The sequence below is a fragment of the Vicugna pacos genome, chromosome 12 (genome assembly GCF_048564905.1).
Source record: "Vicugna pacos chromosome 12, VicPac4, whole genome shotgun sequence".
Lineage (NCBI taxonomy): Eukaryota > Metazoa > Chordata > Mammalia > Artiodactyla > Camelidae > Vicugna > Vicugna pacos.
In genome coordinates this window covers 31,072,098-31,088,661 of record NC_132998.1, presented here as the reverse complement: position 1 = coordinate 31,088,661, position 16,564 = coordinate 31,072,098, and the positions used below count along the sequence as shown (strand labels likewise).

At 43.1% G+C, this 16,564-nt stretch overlaps 1 protein-coding gene across 1 annotated transcript in view; it reads left to right on the top strand.

The window, feature by feature from the left end:
- The window catches only part of ANO4 (anoctamin 4), a 308,805-nt gene that overhangs the window by 194,168 nt on the left and 98,073 nt on the right, over positions 1-16,564 (top strand). Inside the window, exon 8 of the mRNA XM_072973171.1 lies at positions 6,402-6,533. Coding sequence (XP_072829272.1) covers positions 6,402-6,533 — 132 coding nt within the window. The remainder of the gene's footprint in view (positions 1-6,401; positions 6,534-16,564) is intronic.

Sequence of the window (16,564 nt, the reverse complement as noted above, 5' to 3'; positions counted from 1 at the left end):
GTCTTTAACTCTTTGTTTCACCTCAGAACAGGCTGATTTAGATGTGGACTGTGTCTCTTTGTAGCCAGGTGTGACATTACAAACTGAAGGTTACATCTATAACTTGTCACCCTCGTTGTGTACCAGTAATAAGATGCTGACTTCCAGTATTCTAGAACTATCATGTTGTGCTAAATAGGGTTATTTAATTTAGCTTTTAGTTTCATTCATGTAAATAATATTTCACTTCATTAATCCCCAAAAGCACCAATGAAGCAAACCTATCTCCTTTGAGGATAAGAGAAATGAATTTAAAAATGTGAAGTGTCTGAGCAGGCAGAAAAATAAAGCATCATTTCACAAATGTCTGTATTTGTGAAACGTTATGTGACACCATGAGGCACATTCATGTTGTTCAGATATGTATTTTTGGTGTAAATGCTCTTTTCATTCACATACCTGGTCTATTAAATGCTGCTTTGACACTTATCTTTGGGCGGGCTTACAGGCATTAAAAGTTACCTATCCAGTAAAGAAAGGAAATTTACCATCTTCCTTCTGCCCCATTAATTTTTTTTTTTGCCTTCACCAGATAGTACAGATACAGTCTGCAGAAGATGTGCTTACAAAGTAACAAATCTGCTTACTGTAGATGGCTTGTAGCTGAGGTCTCATTAGCACTCATTTTTTCCCTCTGCTCCGCCATACACATCCTGCCTGATGTGATCCTTCGCAATGCTCGGCAGAGGGGATGCTGGACCCTGCTGCATTATACATTCAGTGCAGTTGCAGTCTTATCCGATGAGTATACAGCCAGAATACAAGACGGCTTGGATATTTCCATCCTCGTTTTAAAAATTAATATATGTAAACGTTCCAAAGCCTTTGGACTCTTCTATAAGATATCTAGGCTGTGCCCCAATTAGTAGCCTTGTGACCTAAAAGAATGGCATTAGCTTCCAAAGATCCCTAACTCCTATCCAAGGAGTGGCTGCAAATACAGGGGCCTTGGCTCTAAGAAGAGGAAAAAGAAATGCAGGTCTCCTGCTGTCTGTTACCAGTCCAGGAGGGCTTCACTTACTGCCTGTGTGTGGTGCTGCCATTGAAAAGAAAACACAACTCATCTGTAGGTTCTCTCCAGGCGTATTATCCCTGGAAATGTAATTGAATTGTTCAAAACATGATGCTATTATTATAATCTTCTGGTCTGGGGAAAAGCAGGTGTCTCTGAGGTGGCCTGTTTCATTTAATTCAGCCTAATTTAGTTGTCATTAGGACCAATTCCCTCCTGAGTTGTTAGTGGCTCAGGGAAAAGGCCTTGTTTTCTGCTTCTTCGGGATGTCCCCTTGGCATTCAGGTTGGGACTCTCGTGCACAGCCAGTGATTTAGAAAGGCGTCCAGACAGGTAGCCTGTTAGGAGTGAAATCCATTTCACGTGGCCTTTTCTGTAATCGTCACCAGTCCTACAGAGGAGTAGGACTGGCTCCCCTTTACAGCGGAGAAAACTGAGGGTCAGATTGCTTTAAGTGGGACCTTCCTGAGGCATATTCCAAGGCACACTCTGAGGCACAGGCTGGCAGAGGTGGCAGGTCTATGCCCGTTTGTCAGCGCCTGTGCTGAGCCATAAGCTCTTTCCAGCTACCCACAACCTCTCTTGTCATGAACCAGAATTTTCGGGAGGACCCTGAACTCATCATCAGGACACCTTTCTTGAGACAGTAACTCACCTTTTAGTACAGATATTAACTTGACAAGTCGAGGCCACAAATGCCTAAGTGGATGCTCCATCTTCTCTTTATTGATTTGCCTGTGTAGTCTGTAAGAGGGCTTTTGCTCAGTAAATGGCAGAAATGGGACAGAGTGACATTGTATCCAACTGAAATCAATGCTATATCATTAAGCCCGTATTTTCTCTTTTCCCTGTCAGAGGAGACTTTATTAAGTCAGCGCTATTGCTATGTGGAAGAGACAAATGGGATTCTTTCTGGGTAGTTGGCTTCTCGACTTTGCCATATCTAAGTGAATTTCGGGATTGCCTGTTCAGTAACGTTTATGAGACACAACATGGGAGTAGAGACTTCAGTGCACAAGTGAGAATCATAGCTCTTGAATGTCTGTTGAGAACTTGGTAAATAAAAGTTCATTGTCATCTTCATTTTCCTCATCCTAGAAACCACCACTTCATTGAGCATTGTGTACAGTCCTCCGTTATCCTCACCACTCCCTTATGCAGTGGGTCAGTTAGCTCACAGATGTTTAGTCCCTTGCCCAGCATGGCATCCCCCCCGACTTTGCAAGCTGAGCAGTGACGATGTGAATTCCCTTCTAGCTGACTCCAGGGTTATCATTCTATACAGGAGGTTATCCATTATGCATTTTGAAAAGGAAAGCTCTTTATTAACTCGGGTTTGTTTGGAATGCTAGAGCCAAGACATGACTGCCCAAATCCCCACCAACATGTATTCAGAGAGCATCTGATCATCATTTTAGAGAGGAGGCTACCAAGGCCTGGGGAGGCTTGTCCCAGACATCCAGCTTGAGACTCACACTTTCCAGCCTGGTGATTTTGCTGTGTGTGTCTCCTTTCCATGGTGGAAGGGGATCCTCACTGATGTCTGAGTGGCAGTTTGGGGACAGGAGTGGGTTTGTGGAAAAGTGGCCATACATCATCCAGCCACAGAGGGACACTTATTCCCAGAGCCACCTACCTGGGGAGGTGGGGCAGCGTGTGGAACTTCAGCCTCAGCCTGTGGGAGTCCAGCTAGCCACAGTCAGGTCTCAGGGAGAAGATCAGACAGACTAGGGAGGTGTGTTTGTTTCTTGTTGCTATTACAACACATTCTCACATACTTAGCTGCAGAAAACCACACAAATTTAGTAGCTCACAATTCTGCAAATCAGAAGTCTGGGTTGGGAAAGGTTTCCACTTGTTTCTCTGCTCAGGGTCTCACAGGCTGAAATCCCAGTGTTGGTGAGCGGGCTGTCCTCTGGGGGCTGTGAAGGAGGGTTGGCCTCTAGGCTCAGCCAGGTTACTGACCGGATGCAGTTCCATGGAGCTGTAGGACTAGGGTCTCTGCTTCTTAACTGGCTTGTAGCCAGGTCATTCTCAGCTTCTGGAGGCTGCCTTCACTCCTTGGCTGCTGGCCCTCTTCCTCCTCAAAGCCAGCGATGGCCAGTTGAGTCCTCCTCATACTCTGAATCTCTCTAACCTCTCCTCTGCCTTGTCTTTCCTGTCTCCAGCCAGAGAAAGTTCTCTGCTATTAAAGGGCTTAGTGATTAAATGGGTCCATAAGAGTAATCCAGGTTACTTTCCCTAATTTAAGACCCATAACCTTACTTACATCTGCGAAGTCCCTTTCGCCAGGTCACACAGCATGTTCGCAGGTTCCAGGGATGAGGGTGCAGACATCTTTGGGAGGCCATTCTGCCAGCCGGAAGAGGATAACTGCTGATCACGTTTCATTGTTTTTCCTGTCATTGTGAAGAGCCCACAGCCTGGACTGGCATGTGTGACAGAGCCTGAGTGGTCCTGCTTTGCCCTCCTGCTTCTGCTCAGGCTGCTCTGATGAAGGCTGGTCCACACCCTCCACCCCCCCCCCAGTTAGTATCTCTGGCAAGTTATTTTTAAGATACCTTTTGAATATTTTTCTTCTACCATAGTGTTTAAAAGGCCCAGTTCCTCTCCTTTCCGTCATGTTTACATTAGCCTCAGTGGTCCTCAATAAGTTATTAGTAACACTGCTGTCTACCTGGCAGTTTCTCTAAAGCATCCCATGCCCATCCTCTTTTAATAAGCCTCCTAACAACCCTGTGAAGTCCATAAGATGATGATGGTGTTGATGATCCCATTTTTAAACCCTTGAAAAATGAGGCTCAGAAAGGTGAGTGATTTATGGAAGTTCCCACAGCTGGTAAGTACCAGGGTCAGGACTTAGGCACCCCAAGACCAAATCCCAGCTTCTTTCCACCACCCCGTGCAGCCTCCACTCACTTCCCTTTCTTTCTTTTCCCCCTCCTCATTTTTCAATGAATTCATCACTTTCATCCCTGCCTCATACTCTTTCCACCATCTCCCCCTTTTCACTGAAATTGTGGTGCCACAAGCTGGTTGCTGAAAGCTGCCATTCCATTCCTGTATTCATGCCTGAACTTTTACAGCTTTATTTGTTTTTACCCGCACTGAGCACTGTACCCATCTGGATTTAATTCATAGTCGTTGCACACAGAGCCCAGATTCTCTGAGAATGCAAGTTTTGCAGAATGTAATCCGATTAGTGTTGCAGACTGGAGATGTGTGGGAGGTAAAAGCTCTATTATGAAAATCCTCTGGGCCAAAGTCCTCTTTCTTGAACAAGTTTTAAGGCAACCAGATGAAATAAAGCCAGGTGCCCGCCACAGGGAAAGCAACCCGCTTAGCCTAGGAAGTCTGATTTAAGGACTGAATCGTTGAACTTGGACAAGTGATAGATGCTGGTGAAGCACAATTAACTCTGAATTGAAAAGCAAAGAGACACAAATGTTAAGAGGCAGACTAGTTGCTCAAACTCTTGTTTTTGGAAAAAAGATAGTAATAATAGCCAGTGTTCCTTGTGCACTGTTCTGGGGACTTTATATGCATATTGATCAGTTAGTTATCACAACCCTGTGAATTGAGGACCATTATCATGCCAATTTGACAGATGAGGAGACTGATGCCCAGCAAAGTTAAATGCCTTAAATGCCCAAAGTCACACTGCTGATATTTATGGAGCCAGGATTTAACTCAAGGTGCTCCAGCCTCAGAGTTCACGTTCTCAACCACTGTGTCATATTGCCTCTCTGAAGCTCACCATCGCACTGTATTTTCTGTGTCTTTAAAAAGATGATGGAGGAGCAGAGGACTAGGAGGATAGAGGATGGAGGAGATGGGAACTTTTTTCCTTTCCTAGGTCTGCGGGCACTTCTAATCATCTATTGTTTCCTGGTTATATGACCCTGGGTAGAATCTTGTGTGTGTGCATGTGGTGGGGACAAGTCCCCTTTGAGTGAAGGGTCCTAGAGAAGCTGGAGGATTCTTTCCCTTTTGAACTTTCCGGGCTTCTGGAAAAAGGATGGCCACCACCAGGCAGAGTAGGGGGCCATGGTGAGGCTGGGAAAATGCTGAGAATAAAAGGTGGTAAAAGAGGAGTTTACTGTTACTTTTCATTTTGGAGTTGTTGGTTATATGAAAAGTAATCCCTTCATCTGGGAGATGCACTGAAAAAGATAAATTGCCATGTAAATAATTTTAATTGGAAAAAATGCCCAAATTCTATGTGTTTTTGGTTAATAGATTTAGAAGGCGTTTAGAGATTTTCTTCCCCAGAGAAATTTGTCCCTTCTGTAGCTCTTAAGTGAAGATTCCTGTTACCAACTACTTTGGCTGGGGTGATCTCTACAATCAAGAATCCAAAATCTGCATTTTGGTCCTGGCTTTATTCACTGGCTGGGTAATCACCTGCCATGGGTCTCTTTTGTGATGTATAAAATGAGAAAAATACCTGTTCAGTCTACTTCACAGAGATAGTATTTGATATGTGCTCTCGAAAAAAAAAAATTTCCAGTGGCATAGATACCTGAGGTAGCATAATCATTTAAAAGTCTGGCGTGGCTTCTAGTGATTAGCTGTGAGTGAGAATCTGGTCACTGCAAGCCAGATGTTTTCATCAGAAGTCATAGGGAACGGGGAGGTAGCAGGTGGGAAACCATGGCTTGAAAACCACTTTGGGGGCAGTGTTGTTTTCCTTGACTTGGCATCGTGTGCCCTGGCCAGAGTGATGTGTGTGTCATGATGTCCCAGCCCCATGAGAACCATGGGGTCAGCTTGAAAAGAGAGAAATGAGAGCTAGACAGCATGCCCCCTGCTGAGAGGCTCGGGTGGGAGCCGGGAAGGTGTGAGGCGCAGGAGGCAAATGTGACACTGGGCTGCCTGTGCACAGTCCACCCACTGGGTTGTGATGACAGCTCCCTGCCCAGAGTTGACTATAGCCACAGCTCTTTACTGACTTCAGATGGGGAGATTTTTCCAAGCATACAATGAGTTCGTAGAACCTGCAGAATAGGAGAAGTTAAGGTCTTTGCTGCTCAGCTTATGGGGCTGTCAGCTTCCTTTCCAGAGCCTTCCAGCCTAGTTATGACATCTTGGTCATTTATTGGCATGAGAGTAAACATAGGACTCAGAGCTGCTGTATCCTGCAGTCAGATCACAGCCCCTTGGTGAAATGCAAAGAATACTGGGGAGGCGGCTCTCTTCTTCCTGTCTGTCAAGTGGGGGTTTCACAAGTTCAGCGAGAGTGCCAGGAGTGTGTGGTATCATGATGACGGCTCTGTGGAGACTGCCCTCCCATGTTCTGGGGCAATGCTGACGTGCTGTATCCTTTGGTCTTGCCTTTCATTTACCACAGGATCGATAAACAAATCAGCAGGTTTCGGAGATGGTTACCCAAGAAGCCAATGAGGCTGGACAAGGAGACACTGCCAGACCTGGAGGAGAATGACTGCTACACTGCCCCTTTCAGCCAGCAAAGGATCCACCAGTGAGTGTTTGCCATGAAAGCCCTCGTCTCACTAAGGTCACACGACCGTGGTAGAGCCCTTTCCTGCACACCTTTGATTCCTTGGCATGTGGAAGGAACAGCGTATGCCCTCTCCCCTGACAGTCCCGGGAGGGTTTGTATCCCTTTTATATGAGTCAGGGTCAGTGAGCTGCTCTAACAATCTCCACGTGTCAGTGGCATACCACAATAGAACACTGGGCCGTGTGTGTGTGTGTGTGTGTGTGTGTGTGTGTGTGTGTGTGTGTGTGAAGAGGGCAGGATTGGATAAGTAATTGAGCCTTTGAGGAATTACAAAAATGATTTGTAATTGATTCTGAAGAGAATTGATTCTGAAGCTTCTAAGATGACAAGAAATCGTGGCAGGGTGGCAGGGTTGGTGGTAGGAAAGAAGACCATACCAGAGACTATAAACAACCAGGCAAAGACAGCCTCTTAAAAGGGGGATAAATCAGGTCAGCCCAGCCTTGCTCTCAGCCAGACTTAAGGAATTCCCGGCTCTCCCTGCTCCAGCCATAGAGAGCCTCAGTGAAAATGACTTACCTAAGGGGAGGAAAGTGGGTGACAGATTTTTTTAAAAAAATAGGTCGCTGACTTTGAGGGAAAAAAAAAATAAACCAAATGGCAGTTGTCAAGTTGCAGGGAATGCAAGATGGGGGCACATTTCAGCAAAAGAAAATCAGTTAAAGCTTGTGGGCTTTTTGAGGGCAACGGAGAGAAGGAAAATCAAAGAATAGATGTTCTGCATCAAAATATGCAATGTATGGTACAAGGGAGGCAGCTCACTCAGCTTCTGAAATAGCCACGCTCTGGATCCCCACAGGCTAGACTGATGCCAAACAAACCACGTTCTGTAAATGTTTGAAAAAGGGTTATTGATGAAGATATGAAACTCACAGTTCAGCCTCAAAATCCTAGTTAAATCCTCCCTGGGAAATAGGAAAGGAGCAGGATTTCCTGTTAACTCAGAGAGCAGGACCTGAGATGTCTTCTTAAGACAAGAAGACAGATGAAAGCTGATGTGTTCCCACTCTTAATGTAAACCCTCACTGTGCCTGTGCTCATCTTGAAGTTTCTTACTCAAGTGGTGGTTTGTCTCTGAATTCTTCTGGAGTACAGTTTGATTGACATGTAGGTTTTCACTTTGCTGTTCACTTGCCTCAGAGAGTGCCTAGCACAGTATAGGACAGTCTCAAAAGTTGTGGATAGAGGGAGGGATACATGGATAGGCGGATGGATGGATAGATGGGTAAATGGAAGGATCAATGAAATATATGGTGTGCACCTGGCATTTGACTTCAAAGAGATACAGGTAAATGGAAGAGGAAGATTTCCCACTGCTCATCTTCATGCTGGTGATGTTTCCTAGTGTTCTGGCTTTAGAACAAAGTTTCTCAGCAGGGTTCTCAGAGTCAGAAACATGTGTACACCCATGCGGATCTCTAGGGACTAGAACTGAGGATCGTATCTTGACAAGTATTTTAAACTGTATAATAAATGGGGATGACAGCATATGGGAAAGGGGTATTCAGCCATCTCTCACATATATTTGAGAAACCTTTTTTGACATGTCTGTGTATTCATTCACTGAATAATTGATTCATTAAACAGTCACTAAGTTGATGCCCACTTCTTGCCCAACACTATCTAGGCACAGAGGCTATAATGATAAATAATACAGTCTTGATCCCACCTAATAAATACAGTAGACCATTTGAAACAATTGTAAACAGTATGTTGGGTGTGACTCACTAAGAGGGAGTGCTCCATCCTCCAGATTTGGAGGGAGGTTGGTAAGAGATGAGGGTTGATCACAAGAAAATGCTTGAGTCTTAAAGAATAACACTTGTCCAGGTAGGTAAAGGGGAATGTATCCCCCAAGGAGAGATATGTGTGTGTGTATATATATATATATATTATATATATAAAAGAGAGAATAACTTACATGGAACAGAATGAGGTGTTTGAAAAACCATAAGTAGATTTCTGCGAATAGGTGTCAGGTGTGACAAAACTTGGCATTATTGTTTGAAAAAAGAAAGTGATCAGTAGAACACCTTTGAAGACAAGAGAATGAAGGAGGAAGCAGCAGAGGGACAGCTGGAATGAAGCAAACCTAAGCATCAGAACAAACTAAGAGGATAGTTTTGGCAATTCTGTTGTACCATTGGGAAGTGCAAAACTAAACGAGTATCTTGCATGTCATGGGCAGTGGGGATTTCTTTCTCTTTGAAAATTGTCAAGCCACATGGACAAGATCTCTTTAATGAATGTATAAAAGTAAGACTTGAAGAGCACTGGCTGTCAAGTTGGAATTGGTTGTTTGGTACAGTTTGAAAAAGATTTCCCTAAGGATGGTTCAAGGGTGATTTTAATGAGTTTAAAGTCATCAGAAATAGTTGGCTAATGAGCTCTGAGAGTTATACCATCATCTGCTTTTCCAAACGCAGTCCCAAATCTCATGTGACTTCTTGATTTTGCAGAATGTTTGATATCATGTTAGTCCAGGAATAAAAAAGGGCAATAAAAATTTAAGGGTGTGTGTGTGTGTGTGTGTGTGTGTTTACATGAATGTAGAAATAGAGAATGAAAAATAGAGAAAGGCACCTGGAAGATTAATAATACATAATGACCAAAGTGGGGAAAAAAACCTTAAAAATACTTTGCTGTCAGGATAAAACCCAGACTCCTGAGTTGGCTGACTAGCTCCTGCTTCCGTTCCCCCATCACGTGCTTTGGCCACACTGACCTGCTTTGATCTCCTTAACTCGTTGTGCCCTGTTGTCTCCTGTCTACACATGCTCTTCCCTCTGCCTGGAGTACCGCTTCCCTTAAGCTCTCTTCTTGTAGGTTTCATCGAAGACATTTCCTCCAGAAAACCTTCCGTAATTTCCAACCTCCACCCCCAGTTCTGGGTGAGGTGCACTCTTGTATGTCTTGGTGTTAATTTTTTTTCCTATCATAGCTCTTACTTACTAGTATCATCCATTTGCATTGCTTTCTCCTAGACCATAAGCTTTTTGAAAGACTGTGTCTGTATCACCATTTTTGAATCTCATAGTTGGTATTTAATAATGATTCATTAAATGGGAAAATGAATAGATGAAAATGAAAATAGAATTATGTGAGCAAGGAATAAAGATGATGCGAAGTTAGCTCACTGCACACTCGGCTCACACCACACTTAGGGCAGTTTCTTCTCAAACATAGTCCACCTCCATTGTCCCCTGTCCAGTAAATGGCACTAATATTCGTCCAGTTACTGAAACCAGAGTCTGAAAGCTATTCCAAACACTTCCCTCGCCTCCACTTTCTACGTCCAATACATCTCCAAAGGCTGATGAATTTATATCCTGAGGATCTCTTTAGTTTAGCCACCTCTGCCACCGTCATCTCCCTCCTGAAATAATATAACTGATCCCCTGGCTCTACCCTTGCCCGTCTCTAATCCATTCTCTTAGGTGCATACAGAGTGATATTTTTTAAATGTACATTTAGTCATGTCACTTCACCCTGTTTAAAAACCTTAGAAGAAAAACAAGTTATTGAGAATGACCTTCAAATCCCTGAATGGCCTGGCCATGCCGCCAACTCCTCTTCAGGCTTCTCTGCCATTACTGCCTTCCACCCCTCACTTCTTATGATTCAAACACGTACAGCATCTCTCAGTTCTTTTTGTTTTATTTTATTATACAATTTTTAAATGTTATTTCTATTTACACTTATTATAAAATATTGGTTATATTCCATGTGGTACAATACATCCTTAAGCCTGGCTTACACCCAGTAGTTTGTAATTCCACTCTGCCCCCTTCCCACCCCCCACCCACCACTGGTAACCACCAGTTTGTTCTCTAGATCTGTGAATCTGCTTCTTTTCTGTAGTTTTCACTAGTTTGTTGTGTTTTTTTAGATTTCACACATAAGTGATGTCATACAGCATTTGTCTTTCTCTGTCTGACATTTCATTAAGCATAATGCCCTCCAAGTCTATCCATGTTGCTATAAATGGCAACATTTTGTTCTTTTTTATGGCTGAGTAGTATTCCATTGTATTTATACCACATCTTCTGTATCTATTCATCTGTTAATGGATCCAGATGCATACAGCCTTTCTTAGTTCTTTGGATGTACTCTGCCTCCGGACAATTGCACATGCTGTTTCCTAGAATTCTTCCTCTGTCCCCAAGTGTATTCTTATTCATCCTTCAAAACTCAGCTCCAAAGATTCCTCCCAGAGAAACCCTCCTCCGATCCTTCCAAAAAACATGTCTCCTTGCTCTATACCCTTGTAGCAGCATGTTTCCCATGTAACATTTCTCATATTTGAGATTTTATAATTATTTGGGTATTATATGGTTAATGCCTAATTCCCCAGGTAAACTTTGAACTCCATGGAGGCAGAGGCCATGTCTGTTGCTGCTCACAATTTTATCTCCAATACATAATGCAATGCCTAGCTTACAATTGATGCTTTATGCTTGTCTCTTAAATGAATGTAGTAAGGATAAAACTAATAAAGATAACATGGAATAATCTAATCATAAATTTTTGTACTTTGAACTGCATTGCAAAAAAAAATTTTTTTTAAGTAGAGAATTGATTGAAAAACAGTAGCCTAAGAAACCTCCATACTGTTTTCCAAAGTGGCTGCACCAATTTACATTCCCGCCAACACTGTGCAAGGATTCCCTTTTCTCCACATTCTCACCAACATTTGTAATTTGTGTTCTTTTTGATAGCCATTCTGACAGGTGAGGTGGGACCTCACTGTGGTTTTGATTTGCATTTTCCTGATTATTAGCAATGTTGAGCATCTTTTCATGTGTCTGTTGGCCATCTGCGTTTCTACCTTGGAAAATTTTCTGTTCAGTTCTTCTGCCCGTTTTTTAGTCAGGTTGTTTCTTTGATGTTGAGTTGTATGAGCTGTTCATATATATTGGATATTAACCCCTTGTTGGTCACATCATTTGCAAGTATTTTCACCCATTCGGTAGATTGTCTTTTTGTTGATGGTTTCCTCTGCTGTGCAAACACTTTTAAGTTTAGTTAGGTCCCATTTGTTTATTTCTACCTTTATTTTCTTTGCTTTAGGAGATGGACCCAAAAAAAATATTGCTGTGATTTATTGTCACAGAGTGTTCTACCTATGTTTTAGTTTTCTAGTTTCTAGTTAATTCAAACATACATGCATGTTTGAGAAGCAATAAAAGCAAACATGTGGGTACACATCAATCTAAATCAACATACAATGCCATGGGTCATTTTATATGGTTTCACCAAAGATGAGTCTATAGATGGGAAAAATCTTATAGATGCCAGATGCTATTTTTAAATCTTTAATCCTCACATCAACCCAATGAGAGAGTATTATTTCACCATTTTACAGAAGAGGAAAGCAAGGCACAGAGAGGTTAAGGAACCAGCAGTAGGTCACACAGCTATGCTAGTCCACCTGCCTGAACAACCCCCAAATATCAGTAGGTTAACATCATAGAAATCTGTTTGTTGTTCACATCATGATCTAGGGTAGTTCACCACAGGGAGGGAGGTGCATTGTCTCTGCTCCATCCAGTCATTTGGGTACCCAGGCCACTTCTGTCTAGTAACTCTGCCATTCTCTAGATCCCTTGCTTCTGGTTTACGGAAGAGGAAAAGAGAGATGAGGGATTTTTTTAGACAGTTTTATGGGCCAATTTCAGAAGCGGTGTGTAGCGCTTCCACCCACATTTCATGGACCAGAGCTCAGTCATAGACTTACCCCTCAAAGGATGCTAAGATGCCTACCTGTTTGCCCCGGAAGAAAAGAGAAATAGGTTTGCTGAATGACTAGACAATGATGAAGCAGGAATTCAGATTTGGACAGAGAGGCACCAGATCCCATACTCTTAACCATTATGCTCCACTGCAGGATTTGTCAACCTCGGTCAGCACTGCTGACATTTGGGGCTGAATAACTCTTTGTGGGAGAGAGTTGTCTTGTGCATTGTAGGGCAGTCAATAGCATCCGTGGCCTCTATCCTAGATGCTAACAGCAATATCCTGCCCCCTTTAGTTGTGAAAATCAAAAAGGTCTTGTGCAGACATAGCCAAATTTCCCCTTGTGGTGGTGGCAGGGTGGGTGCAACATCACGCCCCTCTCCCTCCTTGAGAGCTATTCCTCTACTGTCCTTTACCACAGGACACCCTTCAGGCAGGCCCACCCACTCCAGAGGTCAATTAAACTCTCATTGAGTCTGAAGACTGTGACAGGCAAGTCCGTTCAGGAATTAACTTACTCCTCTCCTCCTTGCCTGTGAGTGCTGGCCCACCTCAGTATCACTGCCCTCCGTTCCTCAGTGGCCTCAGCACGGGTACCCTGGAGACAATTACTTTCTCAGGTCAGTACTCATAATGAGGGTTCTCTGCTGGGAGACACAGGCAAGAACATGTGGAGAAGAGTCTCATGTCACTTTTTATAATACATACACAGTATATTCTTTCAAGGAATTGCCTTTCAGAAAGATATTTGTGTTAGATACAGAGAAAAATGCCCCAGCCTGTATTTTTTGTTTTGTTTTGTTTCTATCATGACCACTGTTTTACCTTTATGAAAATCCATAAAAAGTGAGGTGAAATTAAGTTCTGACCACTTCCTAATGGAAGAATCTGAAATTTACATTTGTTGTGTGTGCGTATGTCTGAATAAATATTCATGCGCACACTCCACACCCATTGTTCTGGGCACTTGGGAATCAACAGTGAACGAATAGGCAGAGATTCCTGCCTCCTGGAGCCTCCATTTTAGCTGGAGGCAACCTTCCTCTCAGCTACATGAGCCAGTAGCCCGTGGCAGTGAGGTGTGGATGGGCGTGGTCGGCCAAATGGGCGTGGCCGGCCAATGGCAGCAATCATTGCAGTGGTAAGAGTGACAGGACCGTTAGTAAGCGAGCCTGGATTCCACAATCACACCAGAGACGCACTGCACCTCTGAGGGTTGTACGGTGGTGTGACAAAGGTCAGAGAGGCTGAGTGGCTTGCCCAGGGTTGCTCCAGTCAATGGCGGACACTGAACAGAGGAGAAGTCTGCCACAGCTCTGCCACCTCAGCTATGTGCCACACGGACAGGGCCAACGTACAATACAGGTTTTCAGCCATATTACACTAGCTTGAGCCTGTGGATATAGAGAATATCTGATCACCTATGGAGTTTATTGTTGAAGCATTTGAGATGGGGTAAAGAGACAAAATAAAATGGTAAAATATAAGTAAATATTCAAACCAAGGAGAATATCATTCGTGTGGGCATTCAAGTTTAGGGGGGAAAATGAGCTTAGATTTGCAGGCTTCAGTGGCCTGTAACTATCTGTGATGGTTGACAAATGAGCCAACAAACTGGGCTCTGAGCCTAGTGGGCAGAGCAGAGGGAGACACCTGCTCACCGGTCCCTTAGAGACATGGTGCTTTTCCTCACATTTTCCTAACATATGCGGGAAACAGGATGCTTGCACAGGGAACCCCACTCCGAATGAAGTAGTGGATGGTATCCACCACAACCTCCTCATAGCAAACTCTTTCTAGAGTTTTCAAGGGCTGTTTCTGGTAGCCACTCCCCACCCCACCCCGCCAAGTGGTTCTGGAGAATTAATTGCTCATGGCCATAAACTTCTGCAGGAATTTAGACACATCTTCAGCAAAAGAATACAGTATACCCTAAACTAACCTCACTGTAAATCTTTGTTGTTTGAACTACAGTCTACAAAAATGAAAGTTGAGAATTGATTAAAAATCAAATAGCCTCACATTCCGTGTGAACATATATTCATGCTTGAGAAGCAGTAAAAGCAAACTCGTGAGTATACATGTTTATAAGTCATTTGGTCATTTTAGGTGGTGTCACCAGGACTGGGCCTGCAGGCTGCTCACCCGCCATGATTGCATGGGCGCCTGAGGGTCGGACCCCACAGAGAGCTCTCCCGCACTCCCTGCTGAGGGGCTGAGGTCGCCAGCTTTAGGGTCAGTCATTCTATTGAAGCATTAATAGTTCAGAAGACCCCTCTCAAACTTCATTCCTGAGGAGGTAATTCAACCAAGCAGTAGGGAGTTTCTCGAAGGAGTAATGATAGCTAATATTTATATGGTGCTCACTAGGTTACAAGTAGTTCACAGTTATAATTTAGCCCTGTGAATAAGGTTTGGTCATTATCGCCATTTTTACAGAGGAGAAACGGAGGCACAGAGAGGGTAAGTAACTTGCCCCAGGTCACCTAGCTGGTAAGTGGTAGGGCTCGGATTCTCGGGCCCCACATCGTGACACCAGCCTTGCCCTCTTCACAGTATATATTGGTTTTCTGTGGCCTCTGTAAAAAAAAAAAATTACATGAATTCCATGGCTTAAAATAGTAGAAATTTATTATCGTACGGTTCTGTAGGTTAGAAGTTCAGTGTGGGTCTCACTGGGCGAAAATCAAAGTATGGAAGAGCTTCACTCTCGTCTAGAGGCTCTGGGGGAGACCGCTCCCTCACCTTTCCCGCTCCTGGAGATGCCGCATCCGGGGCTCACGGCCCTGCCTTTGTCTTCAAGGCCAGCAGCAGTGCTTGAGCCCTTCTCAGTTCATGTCATCTCACTCTGACCTTGCTTCTGTCCTCACATCTCCTTCTCTGACTCGTCTCCCTTTCTCTTCCATTTTTATTAAGTTTTTTTTAACATTTTTTTCATTTTTTATGGGGGGAGGGTAATTAGATCTATTTATTTATTTATTTTAATGGCGGTACCGGAGACTGAACCCAGGACCTTGTGCATGCTAGGCATGCATTCTACCACTGAGCTACACCCTCCCTACTCTCTTCCATTTTAAAGAAAATGTGTCCTAATCTTTTTTTTGGTGGGGGAAGGTAATTAGACTTGTTTGTTTGTTTAATGGAGGTACTGAGGATTGAACCCAGGACCTCGTGCATGCTACTCACGTACTCTACCACTGAGCTACACCCTCTCCACTTCTCTTCCATTTTTAAGGGCCCACCCGAATAATCCAGAGTAATATTCCTGTTTTAAAGTTGGCTGATTAGCAACCTTAATTCCATCTGCAATGTTAATTACCCTTTGCTGTGTAGCTTAACATGATCACAGGTTCTGGGGATCAGGATGTGGACATCTCTAGGAGACTGTTTGCCAGTCTGTAAAGCTCCAAGGGTTTGGTACAGGTAAGGTTTTTTTTGTTTGTTTTTATCTTTTCTTATTGAAGTATAGTCAGTTTACAATGTTGTTAGTACATGGTGTACAATATAGTGATTCAGTCATACGTATACATACATATATTCCTTTTCATATTCTTTTTCATTATAGGTTACTACAAGATATTGAATATAGTTCCCTGTGCTATAAAGTAGAAACTTGTTTGTCTATTTTGTGTATAGTAGTTAGTATCTGCAAATCTCAAACTCCCTATTTATCCCTTCCCACCTCCTTTACCCCTGGTAACCATAATTTTTTTTCCTATGTCTGAGAATTTGTTTCTGTTTTGTAAATAAGTTCATTTGTGTCTTTTTTTAGATTCCACATATGAGTGATATCATATGGTATTTTTCTTTCTCTTTCTGCCTTACTTCACTTAAAATGACGATCTTCAACTGGAAATTGACACAACATTGTACAATGACTATAACTCAATAAAAATGTTAAAAAAAAAAAAAGACGATCTTCAGGTCCATCCATGTTGCTGCAAATGGCATTATTTTGTTCTTTTTAATGGCTGAGTAGTATTCTATTGTATATATATACACCACAACTTCTTTATCCAGTCATCTGTTGATGGACATTTAGGTTGTTTCCATATCTTGGCTATTGTAAATAGTGCTGCTAGGAACATTGGGGTGTATGTATCTTTTTGAATTAAGGTTCCCTCTGGATATATGCCCAGGAGTGGAATTGCTGGATCATATAGTAAGTCTATTTTTAGTTTTTTAAGGAACCTCCATGCTGTCCTCCATAGTGGCTGCACCAAACTACATTCCCACCAACAGTGTAAGAAGGT